This window comes from Myxocyprinus asiaticus, chromosome 10, assembly GCF_019703515.2.
Source record: "Myxocyprinus asiaticus isolate MX2 ecotype Aquarium Trade chromosome 10, UBuf_Myxa_2, whole genome shotgun sequence".
Lineage (NCBI taxonomy): Eukaryota > Metazoa > Chordata > Actinopteri > Cypriniformes > Catostomidae > Myxocyprinus > Myxocyprinus asiaticus.
The window spans coordinates 11,601,463-11,627,606 of NC_059353.1; the positions used below are offsets into that span (position 1 = coordinate 11,601,463).

The window sequence follows — 26,144 nt, forward strand, 5'->3', positions numbered from 1 at the left end:
ACTGACTGGGAGCCCTAAGTGTCTACATCAGGGGGGTGTCACTCCCAAGGGGAAGACACCGCGGAGACCACACCCCACCCAAAAAAAAGGGGGGGCGGAGTATTTTGAGTGGAAATACATCACATGGTCTTTACCGAGCCTTGTCGGAAGTATGTCATGTGGAGAGGTCCCATGGTAGGTCCTACCCAAAGGGGGAGGAGTTTCTACAAAGCATGGTGACCGGGGGCAGAGGGGCCCCTGCCCAAGGAAGACGCAGTTTACCGACAGGGAAACGATTTTGCAGAAAATATCACATGGGGTTGCCTTCGGGGAACCAGCGCATGCGGAGCACCTATCCCAGTACAGGGCCTCATTAGTGCACTTACTGAGCCAGCAGCGAGTTTCTCCGCAAACTTGACTGCCACAGGGCTAAGGAAGAAAGTCATCCAGGGATCACAGTCTGTGAACAATACTGGGAGTCAAGAGCACATGTCTTCCCCTCAAGGGAGGGGAAAGGCGCTATGCGCAAGCGGTACACCCGGCCAGTTGTCCCGGAACTTACCTGCTCATGCCTGCCACTACTCGGGACGAGACCGGCTCAACCCAGAGATTGTAGAACCTCGCAAAGGTGTTGGGTGCTGCCCAGCCCACTGCTCTGCAGACGTCTGCCAAAGAGGCGAGGAGGCCGCCACACTCCTGGTAGAGTGGGCTCGTAACCCCGCAGGGTGTGGCACGTTCTGAGCCTGATATGCCATCATGATGGCGTCAATGACCCAGTGGGTGATCCTCTGTTTGGAGACAACGTTTCCTTTCCGCTGTCCACCAAAGCAGACTCGGAGCTTCTAAAGCGCTGCGTGCGATCCAACTAAATGCGTAAAGCTCGCACCGGACACAGCAACGGCAAAGCTGGGTCTGCCTCCTCCTGGGGCAGCGCTTGCAGGTTCACCACCTGATCCCTAAAAGGGGTCGCGGGAACCTTGGGCACATAGCCCGGTCAGGGTCTCAGGATCACGTGAGAGTAACCCAGACTGAACTCTAGGCACGATTCACTGACAGAGAACGCTTGCAGGTCCCCTACCCTCTTGACGGAAGTGAGCGCAGTCAGGAGGGCAGTCTTCAAAGAGAGTGCCTTAAGCTCAGCTGACTCCAAGGGTTCAAAGGGAGCTCCCCGTAAACCCTGAAGGACTACAGAGAGATCCCACGGGGGGACGAGGCGCGGTCTAGAGGGGTTCAACCTCCTAGCGCCTCTCAGGAAACTGATGGTCAAGTCGTGCTTCCCCAAGTACTTACCATCTACCGTCTGTAGACAGGGTAGTAGCAAGTAGGCTCACTGGGGCAAACGCATACTTGCGTAGTCCAGGGGGCCAGCTGTGTGCCAACGCGTCTATACCGAGAGGTGCCTCGGTCAGGGCGTACCAAAGCGGGCAGTGGGAGGATTCCCGGGAAGCAAACAGGTCTACCTGTGCTCGACCAAATCGACTCCAAATCAGCTGGATCACCTGAGGGTGGAGTCTCCACTCTCCCCTGAGGGTAACCTGACATGACAGCGCATCAGCTGCGGTGTTGAGGTCGCCCGGGATGTGAGTGGTGGGTGAGTTGTGACATGCAATGGGAGCGTAGACCACCTTGGCGGTTGATGCATGCTACCATCGCTGTGTTGTCCGTCCGGATCAACACGTGCTTGCCCTGGATCAACGGCCGAAACCTCCGCAGGGCGAGCAGTACTGAGGATGCCATATGCCCCAGGAGCCTCTGAAAGTGTTTCAGTGGAACTGCTGTAGACAGTTCAGCACCGACTGTGCACGCTCGTTCGTAAGGCGCGCTGTCATCGAGACTGAGTCCAACTCCAAACCTAGAAAAGAGATGCTCTGAACCGGGGAGAGCTTGGTCTTTTCCCAGTTGACCCGAAGCCCCAGTCGGCTGAGGTGCCGTTGCACGCGGTCCCTGTGTACGCACAGTAACTCTCGAGAGTGAGCTAGGATCAGCAGTCGTCGAGATAGTTGAGGATGCGGATGCCCACTTCCCTTAGAGGCAAGGGCTGCCTCTGAGACCTCTGAAGACACAAGGGGACAGGGACAGGCCGAAGCTGAAAAGATCGGGACCGGGCAGTAAAAGGTGCCTCCCACGATTTTGTCAGCTCCTCATGCACTTCCGGGAAGAAAGGAACAGGGGTGGGGCGCAGCTGTGAGCGGCGCCCCGAGCCCAGGAACCAATCATCGAGCCGCGAGGGTTCCGGGGAGAGTGGAGGGTTCCACTCTAGCCCGACACTCGTGGCCGCCCAGGAAAGCATGTCCGTCATTTCCATGTCAGCCTGGGACTGGGCGACCATTCCCGAAGGAGGAAACCCAGTCAAAGCCTCTGCGTCTGTCTGGACGAGCCTGCTCTCCGATGCTGCATCCACTTCTGAATGAGGGGTCGAACTCGCCCTGAGATGAGCCGGCGATCTCATCAGAGTGCGCGACCGGAGCAAGCGAGCGTGCTGGGGAATGGGAGGTCCGTGGGGGGATACCCAGCGGAGGTGGTCCCATTGTGGTCCCCAAATCGCCCCCAGTGCTAACCGGCATGGCCTCATACCCGTAGGTAGAAGGACCGAGGCGGGGAGCCACTGGGGTGGCTTGCTTTCTTACGAATGCAAGCCACGACCACAACGTTGCCATGGTCATGTTCTCGCAATGAGGACATGATCCATCCACGAACGATGTCTCCGCGTGGGCAGCGCCCAGACACGTAAGACAGCGATCATAGCCGTCGGAAGCAGAGAGATAATGACCGCAACCAGGAATAACACACAAACGGAAAGGCATCTTTAAAAAGACGTTCTGTGTGTGCCGCTCTTTCAGAAAGAAAATATACTCTTTTAGAATATAATCCTTTAAATGTTCTGCCGAAGCGCCAAACCAAACCACAGATGCAGAGGGGGAGAAGCCGCTGAAATGTGCCATAAGATCCAGCAGAGAGAGGTGAATGAACTCGGCGGATGAATTCAGCTCAATAAATAGAACTGCTCGGCTCCGAAGAGAAAATTTGAATGAGTAGTTGCATACCAGCTCCTTTTATACCCGTATGTCCAGGGGAGTGGCATGCAAATTCCACTCGCCAATTCTAATTGGCCTTTTTAAAAAAAGAGATCAGAGGTGTTTGGGGCTCCCAAGAGTGACCCTAGTGTCACTACATCGACACAACATCGAGTGAGTGACAGATAGGGAACATTAGTTATCAATCAGTGTTTAGGTCTTTACTTATCCTGGTTATGAAGAGGGCATTTCATACATTATTTTATTTATTTATTTCCTTGAGGTCCACTTATACAGTAAAGTTTAGCATTTTAGGACCATTTTACACCATTTCACTGACCTTTAGAATTAGGCCTGCTTTTTTTCTTTTTTTTTTTTTTATTGCTGTTTAGTCCAGTGTATTTTTTAACTGCTCCATCATTCAGTAACAGCCTCTGCAATGCCAGCATTACATTCACAAATCAATCCATGTTCAAATGTGCTGCTTGAACTGTTCAGATCAGACTAAAATGATCAGGGACCTTGTTAAAATAAACTGCAGCTGCTTGTTTCTAACACTGAGATTCTTCAGAAAGATATTACTCTTATCATTAGTTCTTTTGGTGTTTAGGAATTATAGTATCTATTCTACTTCTGCCAGAAAAACTCTGAGAATATAAAGGAAATTAGAACCTAATTTTAAAACTTATACCCCCCAAAAAGAAGAAACAAAACCAATTAATTCAACTCAGAACAACAAACCATGTCTTCAGAAGGAGAACAAATAAAAAAGAAGCAGACATATATATGAATGATACAAATAACCCTGTATATGACTGTGCAAGCATACTACCCTTACAATAATGCATGTAATTGTGACCTTTCCCTATGGAAGGGTAGACTAGCTTTTGTGAAATGTTGAGCCCTTGTGAAAGGGTGAGCATTGTTTGTCCAATATCTTTGAAGAAGGTTAAACAATGCCTTCCTGTACCAACGATTATCCAAATAATTATTTAGCTAAAACATACAATGACCTTTGTCAAGGAAGTGAACTGATAACCCTTGCAACAAAAAAAGGACAACGCCTAATCAATTTGATGGTGCAAACAGACAACCCTTGCGAAAATGGAGCAATGCCTGAAATATGTTAGTGCGAACCAAATACCCTTGGAAATGGGCCATTGCTTCATGCAATGAGCCAATGGAAACCGACTAACCTTTTTTAAGGGATAATTGCTCAAAACATGAGCTATGTGTCTGTGTGGACAGACTACCCTTATCAAGGAGCAATTCTTAAAAGCATCAATGATGTGAAACAGGGTTCATTTAGGATGTTTTCTCAGGACAGGAGGCAAAATTTACAGTTAATAAACCATTTTTATTCAATCTGGCACAGATAAACCCACAGTGGGTTGTTTTGACTCAGCAGCTTGGGTTAGTTATGATGGATTTCTACTGTCAGTGACATTAATGATCCAGTCACTAACCCAGCAGAGTTTGGTTAAAAGCTACCAAACACTGTGAAAATAACCCAACAAAATGACCCAACAGACTCAACCCAGCATTCTGGGTTAAAAGAAAAATAACCCAGCATAATTTAAAGTGTAATTTCCAATGAATAACATTTTAAATGGTTTTAGAAATGGTCCTTTCTCAGTAAGCTCCTCCTGTAATGACAGAAGCAAACAAGGTACAAGGTGTTCTACTTGACAGGCTCAATATTTGGTCACATCTCAACCAGTTTCACTGCATTTCTATATCTATCTGAAATCTCTCTTTTCACTGGCACATAACTTACATTTTTACATAATAAAAGTGTAATTTCAGCACTACTAGCAGCACAAAATGGAATACAATTGAAAAAAATGACAGTTTTCCCAAACATTTTCCCTTTCTTCATTGGTGGGGCAAACTGCCCCACACTCACACCATTGGTTGAGCCAATGTTGTAGTAATGCTCAAACAAACAAGGTTTTGAAAGCACCACAGAGCCATATATTTACCCCTCCCATGATGTTGTGATATTGACTTGTTTAACACTGATTTAAGGCAACTGGATGTCTACTTGTCAGGCTAAAACTTCATGACATCCTCCACAGATTCAAACAAGGCAATATAAAATGATTCCAGTGTCACCATGTCTTTCACCCATGCTCAATAACAAACAAATTGTAATGCTTGAGGTGTGATTTGTCATGTAGGTGAATTTTACCCAATAAATTGGGATAGGAGAATGTATTTATAAAATTGCACACTTCACCTTTAAAATTCAAACACGGAGGCTGCATTTACATGCCAAGCCAGCCTCAATGCACACATCTGATCTTTTGACATATATGCAATGTTTTGTCCCATTTTTCTATCTCCACTTAATATTACACATAATCCAGTGTTTTTACATTAATAAAATATTCCTCTACATATATTTATTAAGAATAAAAGGACATGCTCATTCTTTTCCCCCTATTCTCTGGAGATGCTCGCTCAATATGCAGCATTTTGACAATTCTGCACATTAAATCAATGAAAAAATTAATTCTCATTCAAGTCCTTCACATTCTGTTAAAATATGTGTGCATAAAATTAGCCTTGAGTGTATCTCAAAATGTATATGAGGCAGTGCTTTTACCAATATATTTACTTTATTGCCATTTCTTTGAATGTTTGTATACTGTATATACAGTGTCTCCTGGCTCCCTACTTGACACTTTACCACTGCTTGACACATTGCAGATCTAGAATGACTTTGTTTGGACATGCACAGATATAAATGAAGATTCCAAGTACAATTGATATTAATGCTATTAATTCTGAAATAAGAGTTGAATTAGACACCAGTTTATAGACTTAGGTTAGGTGACCATATATCAGAAACATTTTTACATTTAGAACTAGATATGAGTTGTTAAAATATAGATGTGGGGGGAAAAAAGTTAACTGACAAAACTCAATCCAATTTATAGTAAGGGAAAAAAAGAGTATGACAATAAAATGATATACAAGAACTAAAAAGCTGTTTATGAAGACATGAAATGCTGCTGGAAATAAGCCTGGTTCTGTACATGTCCCCTTTACTTGAAATTTTATTTTTGCTCACAGAACTGATACACAACCTCTGTCTCCCTCATTATCTTGAGAAATGTCCCTGCTGTGCCCCTCACACCTTTCTAGTGTTACAGGGGGTTTCTCGTGATCTTCCCTCCTGTGTTCCTCTCCTCCTCTTCCTCTTAACTGGAGCATTATGTCGGTGATAGGGGAGCTGCGACCTTTTTCAGTATGTCTCATTATTGCTTTGTGTGGCCATGGTTACCTGGCTTTTTTCCTCCTACGTATTGTTCTGTACTGTGCATGCAATGTTCACTGAGTGTAACAAACTCTAAAACACCAATGCATACAATGCAAAATCAGTCGTCCTTTGTACCCGATAAGAAGTCAACATGAAATCAAAATTAAATCAATTTACTTTCTTAATCCATGTTCCTGGTCTTATTGCGTACAATTCATTGGTGCAGGTTATTTCAATAAAGTTTTGCAAACTTTGATCAAAATGTATTCACTCAATCTGCTCTGAAATTACTTTTCAGCTGATCACAAATCTCTCTTAATTTTTCAACAGTCTCTTCAACCACCTGGCTTCATTTTGTTATGTAACACCCACTTTCATAATCCAATCAATTCCTGATGGATAAACCAAGTCCTGCCCTACATTTTTTCTCATTAGAAATCCTGTTCAACTCAGAAATATGTCATATTCCAGAAGTATTTTGCTCATATCCTTTATTTTCCTTTTATATTTCTTTTGTCTCTGTAATTGACTATTTTATACCCCTTTATTCCCTCTGTTGTGTGGTTCATGTTGACTTTAATCACTACTCTATGAGCATACGAAAACAAGTCATACGTGCCTCATCAGCAAATGGAAAATTTGATTACACTCACCTCGCATGGCGTCATCCATGCAGTACTGTAGCGGCCCGCACTCCCAAATGCCTGTTTTCTCATTAAAGAACATGTTGAAGTGAATAAGAATGATCTCAAAGGTCGCACCTTTCAGCAGAGAGATCTGGTCCTCAATATTCAGACCCCTGTCAATTCACACGGAAGAACAACAACATAATTATAAACTTATTAAGCAGTCTTAGGGCCACAGTGTTTACACCCTGTAACATCAGTTTTGCGCAATCTGTATTCACCAAATACAGGTGTAAAAGGGGGCCAAAATGTTTTATGACCTGACCACTAAATCACTTTTGGAGGTAGTCGAAAACGCATGTGGCCACATCGCATTTGTAGTGTAAATGTTAATTTTTTCTGATGCATCCCAGACAACAGCAAAAAGACCGCCTTCTCACCAGTCAATCATTCACTGCTCTGCCATGATTAACTCTGCTAATTGGTCACAGGAGATGCATTTGAGACACATTACTGCCAGATGCAAATGTTGACCTCTCTCACCTGGCCACTCGTAATCAGCTCACTCAAGACAGATGTTAACAGTAGGTGTAAACAGGGTTTTACCTGTATTTACCTGAACATTGTAAGTGTCTTGCCAAAGTTGATAACGTTCTTGATCAAGTATGTGGTAAGGTCTGTAAAATGTGGCAGAGAGGTAAAGATGATGTTGTTAAGCCGCTTCATTTCATTATTCTCAGGTTGCTGTGAGTTGGAGAAAGTGGACGAGCGGGTGAAGCTGATGGCCATATTCACTGCAGCTTCAGACTCTTGTTTGCACATGATTAGTTGGGAGTTCTTGCTGCTGTTTGGTTCTTGATTGCACTCAGAGATGGCATTCTGATCCCGATCTAGAGGCTGTGGACAGAAAATCTCTAGGTTCAATCATTAGGCATCAAAGACATACAGTAAAGACCCCATGAAATCAAAATGGGAGTTTTGTGGCTTTTAGTCCATGTGTATTAGCTTTGAGGACATCTAAATTCTAGTGTAATCATTATAGTTGAAAAACGTCCTGGTTACTTGTGTAACCTCCGTTCCCTGATGGAGGGAATGAGACGTTGTGTCGATGTAGTGACACTAGGGGTCACTCTTGGGAGCCCGAGACACCTCTGGTCTTTGATAAAAGGCCAATGAAAATTGGAGAGTGGTATTTGCATGCCACTCCCCCGGACATACGGGTATAAAAGGAGCTGGTATGTAACCACTCATTCAGGTTTTATGCTGAGGAGCCGAGACAAGGTCCGGCCATTTCAGTGGGTAGTTCAGTGTTGTGGCAGGAGGGACACAACGTCTCGTTCCCTCCATCAGGGAATGGAGGTTACGCAAGTAACCAGGACGGTCCCTATCTGTCACTCACTCGACGAATTAGCGGAAGATATACATCGCATGGGGTTACCTTACAGGGAACGATCACCTACCCCAGAACAGGGCTCTTTGTTAGCACATGTACTGGGCCGGCAGCGAGTCTCTCCGAAAACTCGACTGCCACAGGGCTCGGAGGAAGTCAACCAGGGAACATAGTTTGTGAACACTACTGGGAATTAATGGCGTCTTCAGCTCAGAGGAGGTGAAAGGAGCTATGTGCAAGCGATACACTCGGCCGGCTATCCCAGGCTTATCTGCTTGTATTGCGTGCCACTACCTGGGATGAAACCGGTTCCAGCCTGAGGTTGTAGAACCTTGCAAAGGTGTTGGGTGTTGGGTGTTGTCTGTTAGAGAGGCACCCCTGGCCAGGGCCCAGGAGGCCACTACACCCCTGGCAGAATGGCACCTCCTGGGTGTGATATGCCATAGCTATGGCATCAATGAGCCAGTGGCTGATCCTCTGCTTGGAGACAGCGCTTCCTTTCCGCTGTGCACCAAAGCAGACAAAGAGCTGCTCAGAGATCCTAAAGCTCTGCGTGCGATCCAAATAGATGCATAAAGCGCGCACCGGACACAGCAACGACAGGGCTGGGTCTGCCTCCTCCTGGGGCAGCGCTCGCAGGTTCACCACCTGGTCCCTAAAAGGGGTCGTGGGAACCTTGGGCACATAGCCCGGTCGGGGTCTCAAGATCACGTGAGAGTAGCCCGGACCAAACTCCAGGCACGTTTCGCTGACAGAGAATGCTTGCAGGTCTCCTACCCTCTTGATGGAAGTGAGCGCAGTCAGGAGGGCAGACTTCAAGGAGAGTGCCTTAAGCTTAGCTGACTGCAAAGGCTCAAAGGGGGCTCTCTGTAAACCCTGAAGAACTACAGAGAGGTCCCATGAGGGAATGAGGCACGGTCTGGAGGGGTTCAGCCTCCTGGCACCTCTCAGGAACCTGATGATCAGGTCGTGCTTCCCTAAGGACTTACCGTCCACTGTGTTGTGGTGCGCTACTATAGCAGCAACATACACCTTCAAGGTGGAAGGGGACAGCTGCCCTTCCAACCTCTCCTGCAGGAAGGAAAGCACCAATCCGACTGCGCATCTCTGGTGGTCTTCCTGTCGGGAAGAACACCACTTAACGAACAGACGCCACTTATAGGCATACAGGCGCCTCGTAGAGGGGGTCCTAGCCTGAGTGATCGTGTCTACCACCGCGGGTGGTCTTCCGCTATCCCAGGCTTATCCGGGGTCTGTCGCGAGGAACGTGAGGTCCGAGAACCACATCTGGGTGGGCCAGTAGGGTGCTACCAGGACAACCTGCTCCTCATCCTCCCTGACCTTGCACAGAGTCTGTGCAAGTAGGCTCACTGGGGGAAACGCATATTTGCGTATGCCAGGAGGCCAGTTGTGTACCAGCACGTCTATGCCGAGAGGTGCCTCAGTCAGGGCGTACCAGAGCGGGCTGTGGGAGGATTCTTGGGAGGCGAACAGGTCTACCTGTGCCTGTCCGAATTGACTCCAAATCAGCTGGACCACCTGAGGGTGGAGTCTCCACTCTCCCCTGAAGGTAACCTGACATGACAGTGCGTCCGCTGCAGTGTTGAAGTCGCCCGGGATGTGAGTGGCTCGCAGCGACTTGAAGTGCTGCTGACTCCAGAGGAGGAGACGGCAGGCAAGTTGTGACATACAACGAGAGCGCAGACTGCCTTGGCGGTTGATATATGCTACCGTTGCCGTGTTGTCTGTCCGAACTAACACGTGCTTGCCCTGGATCAACAGCCGGAACCTCCACAGGGCGAGAAGAATTGGCAGCAACTTGAGGCAGTTGATGTGCCAACGCAGCCACGGGCCCGTCTATAAGCCGGCAGCTGTGTGCCCGTTGCAAACAGTGCCCCAGCTCGTTTTGGAGGCGTCTGTCGTGACCACAATGTGCCTGGAGACCTGCTCTAGGGGAACACCTGCCCATAGAAACAAGAGGTCGGTCCAAAGGCTGAAGAGACGGTGACAGACCGGCGTAATAGCCACGCGATGTGTCCCATGGCGCCATGCCCATCTTGGTGAATCCAGTGCTGAAACAGTCTCATATGGATCAACCCGAGCGGGGTGGCCACCGCTGAGGATGCCATATGCCCCAGGAGCCTCTGAAAGAGTTTCAGTGGAACTACCGTTTTCTGTTTGAACGCCTTCAAAAAGGTCAGCACTGACTGTGCACGCTAGTTCTTGAGGCGCGCTGTCAATGAGACTGAGTCCAACTCCAAACCGAGAAAAGAGATGCTCTGAACCGGGAGGAGCTTGCTCTTTTCCCAGTTGACCCAAAGCCCTAATCAGCTGAGGCGCGAGAGCACAAAGTCCCTGTGTGCACACAACATGTCCCGAGAGTGAGCTAGGATTAGCCAATCGTTGAGATAGTTGAGAATGCGAATGCCCACTTCCCTTAACGGGAATGGGAGGTCCGCGGGGTGATACCCGGCAGAGGCGGTCCCATTGGGGTCCTCAAATCACCCCCAGTGCTAGCTGCGCTGGCCTCAAATCCGTAGGTAGAAGGACCGGGGCGGGGAGCTGCTGGGGTGGCTTTTCTTACGAAAGCAAGCCGGGACCGCAATGTTGTCATAGTCATGTTCTCGCAGTGAGAACATGAACCATCCACGAAAGCTGCCTCCGTGTGGGTCGCGCCCAAACACGAAAGACAGTGATCGTGACCGTCTGAAGTTGAGAGGTAACGACCGCAACCAGGAATAACACACAATCGGAAAGGCATCTTTAAAAATACGCGTCTTTAAGAGTGTGCCGCTCTTCTAGAGAAATATACTCTTTCAGGAGAAGATTCTCTCTTTTTTCCACCGAAGTGCCCAGGGGCGTTCTCTGCAGTGCACCAGTGCAGAGGAGGGAGAAGCCGCTGAAATGTGCCGTCAGATCCAGCAGAGGTGAATGAACTGTCGTGGGAATTCAGCTCAGTGAGCATGACCGTTCGGCTCCGAAGAGAAAATCTGAATGAGTGGTTGCAAACCAGCTCCTTTTATACCCTTATGTCTGGGGGAGTGGCAATTTTCATTGGCCTTTTATCAAAGACCAGAGGTGTCTCGGGCTCCCAAGAGTGACCACTAGTGTCACTACATCGACACAACGTCGAGTGAGTGACAGATAGGGAACAAAATCTCTTTTAGCAGACTAAACATGCATTCAAAATGGGAAAAACAAAACTCTCTATAATGGAAATGTAGAAAATCATGGTTCATGGCTGTGATGTAACTAACACCTATTGGCTCAAGCCCTTCATTATGTCCCGCTAGGGCTAAGCGATATGGCTACAAAAAAATGTATATCTCAATAATTTAAAGCCTATTGCCAATATTTGATATATATCCCAATAATTATGTATTTGCTTTGAAATGGCATAAGTGTTTTTTTTATTTATTTTTTTTATCTGAAGAACCATCACTTCAACCAAACTATTATGGCCAAGTAGAATAAAAATGCTTAATACATGAAATAAAAATCTAGATAAAAACAGTTGAACACAAAGGAATTACACAAATTCCAATGCAAACGGCTGTAACAATGATCTTATACCACCATGTGAGATCTAACAGGATGAACGGGACCCCATCTCCACCACTGCAGCACTTAGGCTACTGTTTGTGAAAGTAAATGTGAATAAAAACAATCAGAATGGGCTTTATTCCCAAGTATGCTTACACATACAAGGAATTTGTCTTGGTGATAGAAGCTTCCAATGCACAAACAATACAACAACAAGACAGAGATAATAATAAAAAAATAGAATAAAAATAAAAAGTGAATAGAAAATATAAGTACATAGAAATACACAATTAGACAAAAAATATATATATACACTGGCAGCCAAAAGTTTGGAATAATGTACAGATTTTGCTGTTTTGGAAAGAAATTGGTACTTTTATTCGCCAAAGTGGCATTCAGCTGATCACAAAGTATAGTCAGGACATTACTGATGTAAAAACAGCACCATCACTATTTGAAAAAAGTCATTTTTGATCAAATCTAGTCAGGCCCCATTTCCAGCAGCCATCACTCCAACACCTTATCCTTGAGTAATCATGCTAAATTGCTAATTGGGTACTAGAAAATAATTTGCCATTATATTGTACAGTTGAAAGCTATTTGGTTTGTTAAATGAAGCTTAACATTTTCTTTGTGTTTGTTTTTGAGTTGTCACAGTATGCAATAGACTGGCATGTCTTAAGGTCAATATTAGGTCACAAATGGCAAAAAAAGAAACAGCTTTCTCTTGAAACTCATCAGTCAATCATTGTTTTGAGGAATGAAGGCTATACAATGCGTGAAATTGCCAAAAAACTGAAGATTTCATACAAAGGTGTGCAATACAGTCTTCAAAGACAAAGGACAACTAGCTCTAACAAGGACAGAAAGAGATGTGGAAGGCCAGATGTACAACTAAACAAGAGGATAAGTACATCAGTGTCTCTAGTTTGAGAAATAGACGCCTCACGTGTCCTCAGCTGACAGATTTGTTGAATTTACCCGCTCAAAACCAGTTTCATGTACAACATGGAAGACTCGGGGTGCAGGCCTTATGGGAAGAATTGCAAAGAAAAAGACACTTTTGAAACAGAAAAACAAAACGAAAAATTTAGAGTGGGCAAAGAAACAGACATTGGACAACAAATAATTGGAAAAGAGTGTTATGGATCTTAACCCCATTGAGCTTTTGTGGGATCAGCTAGACTGTAAGGTGCCCGAGAAGTGCCCAACAAGACAGCCACATCTATGGCAAGTGCTACAGGAAGTGTGGGGTGAAATGTCACCTGAGTATCTGGACAAACTGACAGCTAGAATGCCAAGGATCTGCACAGCTGTCATTGCTGCATGTGGAGGATTTTTTGATGAGAACTCTTTGAAGTAGTTTAAGAAATTATTTTTTTTTAAATTGTAATAGTAATTTTTCATGTTATTAATGTCCTGACTATACATTGTGATCAGTTGGATGCCACTTCGGTGAGTACCAATTTCTTTCCATAAGAGAAATTATTCCAAACTTTTGGCCGCCATTGTATACATATGTACAAATACAAATACAAATCTGCAAGGGAATATATGGCAGAAGAGGTAGGGTATGTTGGATAAATATAAATAGACTAAGCTGTGTATTGCACGTAATTATTACTCAATGGGGCAGTTTTAACTGTTCATGAGATGGATAGCCTGAGGGAAAAAAACTGTTCCTATGCCTGACGGTTCTGGTGCTCAGTGCTCTGTAGCGCCTGCCAGAAGGCAACAGTTCAAAAAAGGTCCTTTCAGCAGTCAGAACTGTCCTTTGTAGTCTTCTGATGTCTGATTTCGAAGCTGAACCAAACCAGACAGTTATTGAAGTGCAGAGAACAGAGTCAGTGACTGCTGAGCAGAACTATATCAGCAGCACCTGTGGCAGGTTGATCTTCCTCAGCTGTCGAAGGAAGTACAACCTCTGCTGGGCCTTTTTCACAGTGGAGTCAATGTGGGTCTCCCACTTCAGGTCCTGTGAGATGGTAGTGCCCAGGAACCTGAATGACTCCACTGCTGCCACAGTGCTGTTTAGAATGGTGAGCGGGCCAATGTTGGGTGTTCCTCCTAAAGTCCACTATTATCTCCACTGTTTTGAGCGTGTTCAGCTCCAGATTGTTTTGATTGCACCAGTGAGCCAGCCGTTCAACCTCCCTTCTGTATACAGACTCATCGTCATCTTGGATGTGTCATCTGCAAACTTCAGGAGCTTGACAGAGGGGTCCTTGGTGGTGCAGTCATTGGTATACAGGGAGAAGAGTAGTGGAGAGAGCACCTGGGAGACACCAGTGCTGATCGTACATGTGCTGGAAGTGAATTTCCCTAGTCTCACTAACTGCTGCCTGTCCATCAGAAAGCTGGTGATCCACTGACAGATAGACATGGGAACAGAGAGTTGGTGTAATTTAGTCCAGAGAATAGCTGGGACGATGGTGTTGAAAGTCCACAAAAAGGATCCTTGCATATGTCCCTGGTCTGTCCAGATGTTGCAGGATATGATGCAATCCCATGTTGACTGCATCATCCACAAACCTGTTCGCTCGATAAGCAAATTAAAGGGGATCCAGAAAGGGTCCAGTGATGTCCTTCGGGTGGGCCAACACTAGTCTCTCAAATTACTTCATGACCACAGACATCAGAGCAATGGGTCTGTAGTCATTAAGTCCTGAGATTTTGGGTTTCTTTGGGACAGGAATGATGGTGGAGCATTTGAAACAACAACTGGAACTTCATACTGTTCCAGTGATCTGTTGAATATCTGTATGAATATGGGGGCCAGCTGGTCAGCATATGATTTCAGATAAGTGGGTGAAACACTATCTAGGCCCTGTGCTTTTTTTTCCAAAAGACATGGCACACCTCCTCTTCACAGATCTTAAGTGCAGATTGAGTAGCAGGAGAGGGGAGGAGGGGGGTTGCAGGAGGTGTTGTTGTTTGTGTGAAGTGAATGTCAGAGCGGATGTGGGGTGTGAGACGCGACCTTTCAAATCTACAGTAAAACACATTCAAGTCGTCAGCCATTTGTTGGTTCCCTACAGTGTTGGGGGATGGTGTCTTGAAGTTAGTAAAGACTTTCAGGCCTCTCCACACTGATGCAGTGTCGTTAGCTGAAAACTTTTCAGCTTATCAGAATAGCTTCTTTTAGCCACTCTGATTTCCTTATTCAATGTGTTCTTGGCCTGATTGTACAATATTTTATCCCCACTTCTGTAAGCATCCTATTTGGCTGGGCAAAGCCTCCTGAGTTTTGCTGTAAACCATGGTTTTTCATTGTTGCATGTTAAATAAGTCCTAGTAGGAATGCACATATCCTCACAGAAACTGATATATGATGTCACAGTATCTATGAGCTTGTCAAGATTGGTGTCTGCAGCCTCAAATACACTCCAATCAGTGCAGTCAAAGCAGGCTTGTAGCTCCAGCTCTGCTTCATTGGTCCATCTCTTTACAGTCTTTACTACAGGTTTAGCTAATTTTAGTTTCTGCCTTTATGTTGGAAGAAGATGAACCAGACAGTGATCAGAGAGTCCCAAAGCTGTTCTAGGGACAGAGCGATATGCATCCTTTATTGTTGTGTAGCAATGATCCAGTGTATTTTTTCTATGGTGGGGCATGTAATGAGCTGTCTGTATTTTGGCAGTTCACAGGTGAGGTTGGCTTTGTTAAAATCGCCGAGAATAATAATAAGTAAGTCTGGGTATTGTTGTTCCGTGTCTGTGATCTGACCAGGCCGTTTACGCACACGTGTGGAGGGATATAAACACTCACCAGAATAAACTAGGAAAACTCCCGTGGTGAGTATAAAGGCTTACAGTTGATAAAGAGCACTTTTTTTTAATCCCCTTTTTCTCCCAATTTGGAATGCCCAATTTCCACTACTTCCTCGTGGTGGTATGGTTACTCACCTCAATCCGGGTGGTGGAGGACAAGTCTCAGTTGCCTCCTCTTCTGAGACAGTCAGTCCGTGCATCTTATCACGTGGCTCACTGTGCATGACACCGCGGAGAATCACAGCATGGGAGGCTCACGCTACTCTCTGTGATCCACGCACAACTTACCACACGCCCCATTGAGAGCGAGAACCCTAATAGCAATCACGAGGAGGTTACCCCATGTGACTCTACCCTCCCTAGCAACCGGGCCAATTTGGTTGCTTAGGAGACCTGGCTGGAGTCACTCAGCATGCCCTGGATTCAAACTCGCAACTCCAGGAGTAGTCAGCGTCAATACTTGCTGAGCTTCCCAGGCCCCCAATAAAGAGCACTTTTAATACTTAATTTAATACATATAAAATTATGTATTTGCATTTATTTTGAATGCAGTAAGTAACTTGTTTAATCAAAACTGTCTGTTATTAAGTTTGAATACTGAATATGATGATATTGAATATAATGATATTGAAGACAAATATTATTATTTAATGCATGTGGACCAATGATTTAAGTAGCAAAGAGGCATACTGCATATCTTATGGCAGTTTTCTTTTGTATATGCCACATTTATTAGGCTTTAGAAATGTATAAATGTGTGAGAATGTGAATTTATAAACCTTTTACACGTCTGGCATAATGTAATCATACAGGCATATTGAACCAAGTTAAAGGTTGTTTTGTTGATAGTTCTGAAAGAACCTACATATACTACTTCACTATAAACCACTGATATCCCTTTATCCCTTTATATACTTTATTAGCTTATTTAAGATATACAAAGATTATTACATTATATAGTGCTTAAAAGATTATTAAAACTGCAGTGCTGCCCATATCCACCACTGAAATCTGCTACTGAAAAGGACCCGGAAGCATGGTTATATGAGTATATTAATATCAAATGTCTTTAATTGCACTTTAGAATGTGACAACACAGACTGTGATAAAGGCTTATATGGTGAAGACTAGGGATGGGCATTCATCAATAATTTGATATTCGAACATTTAAACTCATAAAAAATGAATATTCGAATATTCTATTATTTAAATGAAGGTAATTAATGAGAAAGAGACATTGTACAATTATTTTTTTAGTCAGAAAGGTTGCGTCACCATAAAAAATAAAAAAAAAAAAAAAAAACAAGCTTCTAATTATATCCAAAACAAGCTTATATTATGTCCTGTTTTTTTATTTTTTATTTTTTTTTATTTAAACAAGCAATGCATGAAAACAAAAAAGTATAGAATGAAAGCATTTAAGCTCACGCAAAGCGAAGAAAAAGAAACCGCTAATGAAATAGACTGACGCAATTAACGTACAGGACGACTATAAACACTCGGCATATACAGTAATAGTTATGTTTATATTGTATCTTTTTGTTGTGAAAAACAAGCATATCCACATGCTCAGTAAACTATTCTCATTTATACACACCAGTTTAAATTATGGAATGTCCCTTACCTCAGCTAGCAAAGTCTTTCTCGGATGCCATGTTTGTTGTTTACAGAAGCGGGGATTATGCTGCTATGGGGACACTGCTTTCTGACGAGCTGCAGATATACGAGAGTAAAGTGTACACCGCTTATCCAGTACATTTAAACAGGATCCCAGCTTTCTCGCAGTAAGCCACATTCTCATAATAACCCGCTTTTTTGGTGTCCAACTAAACGTACTGACAGAATGGTTTGCTCATCAAATGTTTTTTTATTTTTTGTGGATTTTTTCCCTTTTTCTCCCAATTTAGAATGCCCAATTCCCAATGCGCTTTTAAGTCCTCGTGGTCGTGTAGTGATTCACCTCAATCCGGGTGGCGGAGGACGAATCCCAGAGTCACATGGCAAAATTTTGCAACATTTGCTGCAAAAAGAAAGGGCATTTTGTGGAGCACTTGCTTCTGTTTCACACATGACAATAAAAGACTCAGCACAAGCTGGTCCTGACTATATTATTTAATTACAATAATTACAATTACAATAATGACAACTGTGCATGTGCACAATTTTTTTTTTACTCTGTGCTTGTGCATTGTGGGATTTGAATGTATCCAAGTGGCTCGAGTGTTTTGACTACGTTCACCATAATTCGTTCAGATCCATTTAATGATTCAGTGACCATTTCTGGTGATGCCTGAAGGTGGTGACAAATGTGTGTCTTGTGTGAAATTAGTTAGTCACTGAATCAAAGATCAAAATACATTTTTAATCCTTTAAAATTTGAATGTCTACAGACTAGGGCTGTCACAATTATGAAATTTGGCTGACGATTAATTGTCAAACTCAGTGTTCACTATGTGATTGGAATTTGAATGCCCAATAATCGCGGTTGTCTCAAATAACCACGGTTAGATCAAATAACTGGGATCAGATGGTTATTTAATAATCATGACAGGCTTACTACAGACAAAGAGACTTTAGTAGATGTTTTAAGCATTATAATTACAAAGAAAATCCATATTTTCCCTACAGTTTGTGAGCTGCTGAGCATGACTTTTATCAAAACACAACAATAATAGTCTTATAATAAAGAGTTTAATTAATGTCTGTATGTTTTCATGTATAAAAAAGCATGTCTACATATCTATTCAATTCAGTAAAATGCATAAGTGTTCTAAGAACACATCAGATCTATCTTTTTTCCTTTCAGTTTGTCGACTGCACACAAATATAGAGGTAGAAACAGGAGCTGATATTAAAAATAGATTTATATATTAAACACAGATCTAGTAATCTGCTTAAATTGTCAAAAACAACCGGATCAAACTATTACCTCACAAACATAATGTAAAAAGCATAACTTAATAAAGACTCAGGCACTGATATAAACTCCACTTACAATGTGTGCTTAAAAGAAGGATTGTCCTTTGTTTTTTTCAGCAGTGCATTTTACGTAATGCTGCCAATCAAGAACGATATGCCGATAAATAACTCTTATTTGTGTGTTCCTCATCTCTAGATTATTATTTAGATCAACATCAATGGCGATAAAAAATATGGATAAATAAGCACTGTTGAAAGCAACTTTGTAGAAATGAACGGAGCCATGTTAATTAGACTGTCTGACTGACGGCCTATTATGTAAGGATTGTTTTGGCTCATGAAACTCACCTGTGATTGGCTGGACGGTCGCTCTATCAGCCCAAAGTTACAAAAAGCAAAGAATACTGTATACAAATCCACCATTTGGACTCGGTGGGTTTAACTTGGAAAAGTGCGGGGGACAAAAACACCTTTTTAAAGAGTGCGGGGGACGTGGAGGACACTGGCTGCTACGCCCTTGCCTGCACATGTTACGAGTCAGTTTATCTGATAATCGTACAGGTGCAATCGTACACGACACGACTTTAAAACCTGGAGAATTCCGAAGCAATCGCATGAATTTTCGTGCTATTTATCATATAAGACATAAAGCCAAATAAGGATATTGCTTTAATTCCTCGTAGCTTGCGATTTAGAAATAAAAAGAAGACTGGCATGGCCAGGAGCTGCATTAACTGAAAACTCATCTGCAGATTTAAAAAAAAGGATACTTATTACAAATGCTGTCCAACATTTGACAGATTCAGATTTCGAAGAGAGGCTATGTGATTTTATGACTGCATACATCAATCATAACAACAGTGTGTTGTTGCCAGTTACTGCATGATAATAAGTGCACAAAATGTATAAGATTAAAAATGAAGTGCAGAAAATTTGCACACTGTTTCTGTCAATTATACTAGGATTTCATTTAAGCGCAAACATGATGATTAGTGCAGAATTCAGTTATTTTAGTGGAGTAGGCTACCTGAACTATTCAGCTTTAGATGTAGGCTACGTCCTTCTCGTCTGTGTCACTGCTTGCATGTTGACAGCAGACATTCTGAAGAAGATCTGTGGGGTCCATGTAAATGTGCTTTAAAGTCGCACACAGTAAATTTAAAAAATCTTGTTTTAGCGCAGCGGTTGATTGACAGGTAGAAATTTCAACCTAGAACTCCTTTGTTTCAATAGACACGTGCTTGGAGAGTTAAAAAAAAAAATCTTCTATCACATATCCACCATCGTGTGCATATACAGATGCTATATCCCCTAAATGTAGCCCTAGAACTGAACTGAACTGAAACGAATGCAAGTATGACGAATAAAAATAGACCATGATGGAAATGTGAAAACTCTGTCCATCAGAGTGATAAAGATTGTTTTCGCAACCCTTATGGCAAATGAAGAGCAGAGAACAGCATCGCCTTTCTGTAGAATCATTCCCAGTGATGTGGTCATGAATAATATAACCATTTTCTCCAAATGTGTAAAAGCTTCATGAACACTCAGTTTACACTGATCGTGTGAGTTGTACCACCTTCTCTTGATTGGTTAACTTCAGGTAGATTGCCAAATTGGCGCAAATTTTTTAAACATTGAAAAAAAATATCGGTAGGTCGTGAGCTGCTCGTAAGCCACCCGGTTCCGCTCGTAATTCCTCTCACACGATGCGAGCCGCGACCACACAAGCACCCACGATTTCAAAGCGATCTCTCCCGACTGGAAGAAATCAGTCGGGAGCTCGCACGACAGCCGAAAGTCACACTGTGTATGCCCGCCTTAAGGGATTTAATGGCAATTGCAATGAATATGCAACCTATGGGGAAACTAGTTCTTTCAACTAGTCAAACTCCCACTTAGACTTTGGGAAACCTTTAATGTTACTTGCATTGGTGATATTGTAGTGCATTTCTGTTTATATTGTGGAAGGCTTTGTTTGGAAAATGTTAAGAAAGCATTATATTGCTAAATATTGTTTTGTTTTCTTTCCTAAGATGGAAATAAATCCATTTTGACAAGAAAATAAGTATATATAGTGTCAAATTTCAGCACTTTCAAAATCTGCGATTAATCGCAATTAACGACAAAAAAATTCTGCAATTAATCGCGATAAAAAAAATAATAATCGACTGACAGCACTACTCTAATTTCCTCTTAAATGTCAAGGTAATTTGTTCACAGTGACATATTTCTGTCATGTTTACTTCACCTTCATATGGAGCTTGTATTTTGGCCAAAAACGTAAAGTGCAGTGTTACAAATGTTTGGAATTGCTGTAATGTGTGAATCTGCAGCACTATTTATTAATACAATTAAATTGCAGCATTTAATTCATTAATTAAATCACACAGGACAATACTGCGATTTTGATGCTATTGTGCAACCCTGAAGGACTGTGAAATTAGTCGAATGACACATTTTGTAATGACAGTTTTGGAAATGTAGTGGCCAAATAAAAACCACACTGAAATCATTGCAATATTCACAATATTGCTAAATTGTCTCTAGCAGGCAAAATATCGCAAGCTCTTTGAAATATCTCCAAGCCCTATGTCCCAACCAAACATCAACACAGGATCTTTAATGGGGTCTTTAAAAGGACTTATTTAAGGAGATGCGTTTGTTCGGTAATTTATAAACAACAAAATGAAACTAGATTTGCATTTCCTGCAGAAAATAGCAGTGCTTGCAAGGCAGGAAAAAAAATTAGTGTAAAAGTTTTAAATAATTAAGTGGTTTTTAGATTTTGGTTCTGCATCAAATCCGTTTTTCTGTTGTCATGATACTCAGTGCACATCTTGTTTTACATGAATCGTCCAAAGGAATCATTTCAATAAAAAGAATCTCAGAGAGTGCTATGTAACATTTTGTCGTGCAACATCAGTAGTTGTTGGCAATAGTACTGTATCTTGTTACTCGTCGGCTACACACAAGAATAAACACAGTCAATGTGCAGTGTAAAGGTGGCTATATATGGTTAAATATATGAAAGAAATCATAATTCAGAATGCAAATAAATGTTAAAAAGAACAGTAACAATTCAGTATGCTAATATTACAATGACATCATCACTGTCAGTTACATTTTGAAGTCAATAGAAGATTTTTATAAACTTCAATCTTACAATTCTTAAAAAGTACAACGTTTAGAAAAAAAACTGACAGCACACCTAAGGCTGAAATGATTAACAATATGTAATGTCTGCATGTAAAGTATGAGTATATCAATGCAGTGCTGCCTTACAAACACTGGAACAAGTGATTGTTTTAGACACACGGTGCTTAGTGTAGAATTCTAGCAACAGACCTAAAGATATATTCCAGCTCTTTGTCATTAAACAAGGGACATGACTGCTATTTTTCACAATTTCACTCACACAAACACAATAGAGTAATTTTCTTACCCGGAACTGAGTGAAACTGGCACAGGTCATGTCAAAGGTCTTTTGATGTGCAGCAAGGAGCTCTTGGATGACAGCTTCCTGTTGTGGGGAGAGTGTTACAGGCTCCTCCTGCATCCTTTTTCTCCTGATCTGTAACCTCCGTTTCTTCACAGCTTCATCTGACATAATCACTGATGAACAGCACCACACACATCAATCAAAGCAATGCTGACACAATGTCATTTTACGCTCAGAATTCACAAACCTTAGAAAATACACTATGGCCTGGTAAATTGCTAAATGGTAAATTTACTAAAGGTTTGTATGTGCAAACTTAAGAGATTTTTTTTTTTTTTGCAAACTTAATTAAAAAAAAATAATAATAATAATCTCAGGGCTGATCTACAAATGTTGTCTACTGAGTATGGCCTCTTTCCAATGTACAAAATAGTGTTGTCAGTTCTTGGGAGGTTTGTCTTAATGAAAATGCTATCTGAGGTGTGCCTCCATCACGCACAAAATCAAGGGTGCTGTCAATTCAAACGGATCAAATTGCACCCGCAAAGTGATTTAGCACGTCTGAAAGGCATTTCAGAAATGGTAAATGCAAGAGCAAGTTAATACGACTGTAAGGCAGCGCTGAAAGGCGCGCTGTGCACCATGCTGTCACTGTGGCAAAACTTTTAGAAAGCAGAGTACATAAAACACCCAATTCTGCTGGATTGATGGCACACATATACGATTATTTTTAACTGATGATAACATAACTGATAATAGAATTCTTAGGGAAAACAAAATACTAACAATTTATGTCCCAGTAATGTTCGATTTAAACGTTTTAAACATTGCTTTTAATTGGCAGTTTTCCTTTTGTGTCTCTCTCCTGTGCATCTCTACCTCAGTGTTCTGCTTAAGGGATGAATCATGGTAAAGATATTTGCTGTGTGAAATTCATACTTAGTTTAAGTAAATATATGTGGTGCAATTGCTTAACGTGTATCTAATACGAAATATTTTCTAGTTATTAATTCAGTAAAATCCTCCGCTCTGCAATTGTTCTGAAAGTTTCAAGAGTTTCATACACAGATTTTCTGATCAATTGCTCTAGCAACTACTGTATATTGCAATAATATCAAATAAAAAATAAAATGCCATTCAGTGAAAGCCATCAATGAGCGGTATGGTTACATTTGGTGCAATTACCGCATGCAAAAGCCTCCTTTGGAGGGTGTGTCCAACATATTAGCATGTGTGGTTCTTTATGCAATTTTTCTTAGTAAATTATCTGCAATACACCCACGAAGCACACACACAAAAATGAATGAAAGAATTCTATCATTATTTACTCACCATCATGTCATTTCCAAACCTGTAAGACATTCTGTCTTTTGTGGAACATAAAAGGAGAAATTTGTAGAATATCCAGGTCATTTTTTTTTTCATGCAATAGCAACGAATGGTGGCTGGAGATGTCAAGCCTCAAAAAGGTTAAAGTATCATAAAAGTAGCCCACTACTCATTAATTATATTTTTATACAGTATAGTTTAGATTTTCACTGAATAATGACTTAAATAGGGTTATGTTAATCATATAAAGCCATTGTACATTATGTCTTCAGAAGACATACAATTTAAAGCAAACACCTTTATGATACTTCTATGATGATTTTGCATCTCTTTTGAGGCTTGACATCTCCAGTAACTATTCACTGCCATCTTTTAAAAAATAAATAAATAAAAAAAATAAAAATACAACATTCTTTATAATTTCTCCTTTTGTGTTCATGCTTTTGTGCATGAGTCCCAAAGAAAAGAAACTTATTTGGGAATGGAATGACATTAGGGTGAGTAAATAATGACAGAATTTGTATTTTGGGGTTGATTATCCCTTTAATAAGGAGTCCACCCTAACAGCTTCCACTCTTCCGGGAAGGCTTTCCACTAGATGCTGGAAAATACAGTGCTGTGGAAAAGTATTTTCCCCATCCTGATTTCTTCTGTTTTCGTATATATCTCATACTGAATTGTTAAAAAAATTCAAACAAAATCTAACTTAAAACAAAGGAAATCTGAGTAAACACAAAATACAGTTTTTAAATGATAATGTTATTTATTGAAGCAAAAAAGATATCCAATACCAACTGGGCCTGTGTGTAAAAAGTATTTGCCCCCTTAGTTACTAAATCCCCAAATCTATGAAACTGCATTCATAATGGGGTTCAGTTGGACTCGACACACACAGGCCTGATTACTGCCAGCCCTGTTCAATCAAATCAACACCTAAATAGAACTTTTTCAGCAGCATGAAGTTGCCTAAAAGGTCTCACCCAGTAGCACACTATGCCAAGGTCGAAAGAAATTCCAGAAATGATGAGGAAAAAGATGATTTTAATATATCAGTCTGGGAAGGGTTACAAAGCTATTTCAAAGAACCACAGTCAGAGCCATTATCTCCAAATGGAGAAAACTTGGCTCAATACAGTGCCAAGTTTTCTCCAAAAACCTTCCCAGAAGTGGCTGACCTTCCAAAATTCCTCCAAGAGCACAGCAATGACTCATCCAGGAAGTCACAAAAAAGCCAAGGACAACATCCAAGGAACTGCAGGCCTCTCTCGCATCAATAAAGGTTCATGACTCCACTATCAGAAAGACACTGGGCAAAAATGCCATCCATGGAAGAGTGGCTAACCTAGAAGAACATTAAGGCTCGTCTGAAGTTTGCCAAAAAACACCTTGATGATCCTCAAAGCTTTTTGAAGAATGTTCTGTGGACTGATGAGTTGAAAGTGGAACTGTTTGGAAGACATGGATCCCGTTACATCTGGCATAAATCAAAAACAGAATTCCACAAGAAGAACATCATACCTATGGTCAAGCATGGTGATGGTAGTGTGATGGTGTGGGGATGCCTTGTTGCTTCAGGGCCAGGGCGACTTGCAATAACTGAGGGAAACATAAATTCTGCTCTCTACCAGAAAATCCTAAAAGAGAACGTCTGGTCATCAGTCCATGAGTTGAAGCTCAAGTGCATCTGGATTATGCACCAAGACAATGATCCAAAGCATAGGAGTAAGTCCACATCTGAATGGCTCAAAAGAAGCAAAATTAATGTTTTGGAGTGGCCTAGTCAAAGTTCTGACTTGAACTCAAATGAGATGTTGTGGCAGGACCTTAAACGGGCAGTTCGTGCTCGAAAACCCTCCAATGTGACTGAATTAAAGCAGTTCTGCAAAGAAGAGTGGGCCAAAATTCCACCACAGTGTCGTGAAAGACTGATCTCCAGTTATCGGAAGCATTTGGTTGCGGTTGTTGCTGCTAAAGGTGGCACAACCAGCTATTAAGTTGAAGGGGGCAGTTTGTTTTTCACATGGGTGACATAGTTGTTGGATAACTTTTTTGCTTCAATAAAAATGTTTTTTTTTTTTTTTTTTAAACTTTATTTTGTTTACTAGAGTTGCCTTTGTTTTACGTTATATCTCGTTTGAAGGTCTAAAACAATTTAGTATGAAAAATACACAAAAATAGAATTGATAGAAATCAGGATGGGGACAAATACTTTTCCACAGCACTGTACCTAGAGGGATATGCACCCATTCAGACACAAAAGCATTAGTGAGGTCAGGCAGTGATGTTGTGCGATGGGGTCTGGCTCACAATCGGCATTCCAATTTATCTCAAAGATGTTCAGTGGGGTTCAGGCTTGGACTTTTTGCAGACCAGTCGAGTTCTTCCACACAGAGGCGTAATTTACGGGTGGGATGGGTGGGACATGTCCCTACTACTTTTTGCCTTTGCCAATTTTGTCCCCACCACTTTTGAAATAGCTTTCATCAGGTAAGTGTCTAATGCAGAAGAAACATCTCCAGTTCTTGAGCAGGAGTTTCCAATTCATTCGTGTGTTATAATAAGTGGCGATCCAGTGCTGAAGTTTGTTATTTTTTTATGTTATAATGAGTGCTCTTTGCGGCTGTTATCAATGGCACTGAGTGACAGCCAGCGGCAATGTTTTCTCGTGCATCAAGACATGCGCTCTACTTGTGAAGCAGCTTGTGCTCTTTTTCAGTTAAATCGCAAAGCAAAATGCAAACAGATGTGTGCCCGCTCATATATAGTACATCCACTGACATACAGATGCAATCTTCATTTACTGAAACAAAACGTTTTATTAGGGTGGATAAAACCAGAACTCCTTGTACTGGAGGCGAAACATTTAC

At 42.1% G+C, this 26,144-nt stretch overlaps 1 protein-coding gene across 1 annotated transcript in view; it reads right to left on the bottom strand.

Moving 5' to 3' along the window:
• Positions 1-26,144, bottom strand: part of LOC127447047 (nuclear receptor subfamily 1 group I member 3-like) — a 57,777-nt gene that overhangs the window by 6,503 nt on the left and 25,130 nt on the right. Inside the window, exons 4-6 of the mRNA XM_051708533.1 lie at positions 21,952-22,121; positions 7,501-7,781; positions 6,912-7,057 (exon numbers count right to left, since the gene is read on the bottom strand). Coding sequence (XP_051564493.1) covers positions 6,912-7,057; positions 7,501-7,781; positions 21,952-22,121 — 597 coding nt within the window. The remainder of the gene's footprint in view (positions 1-6,911; positions 7,058-7,500; positions 7,782-21,951; positions 22,122-26,144) is intronic.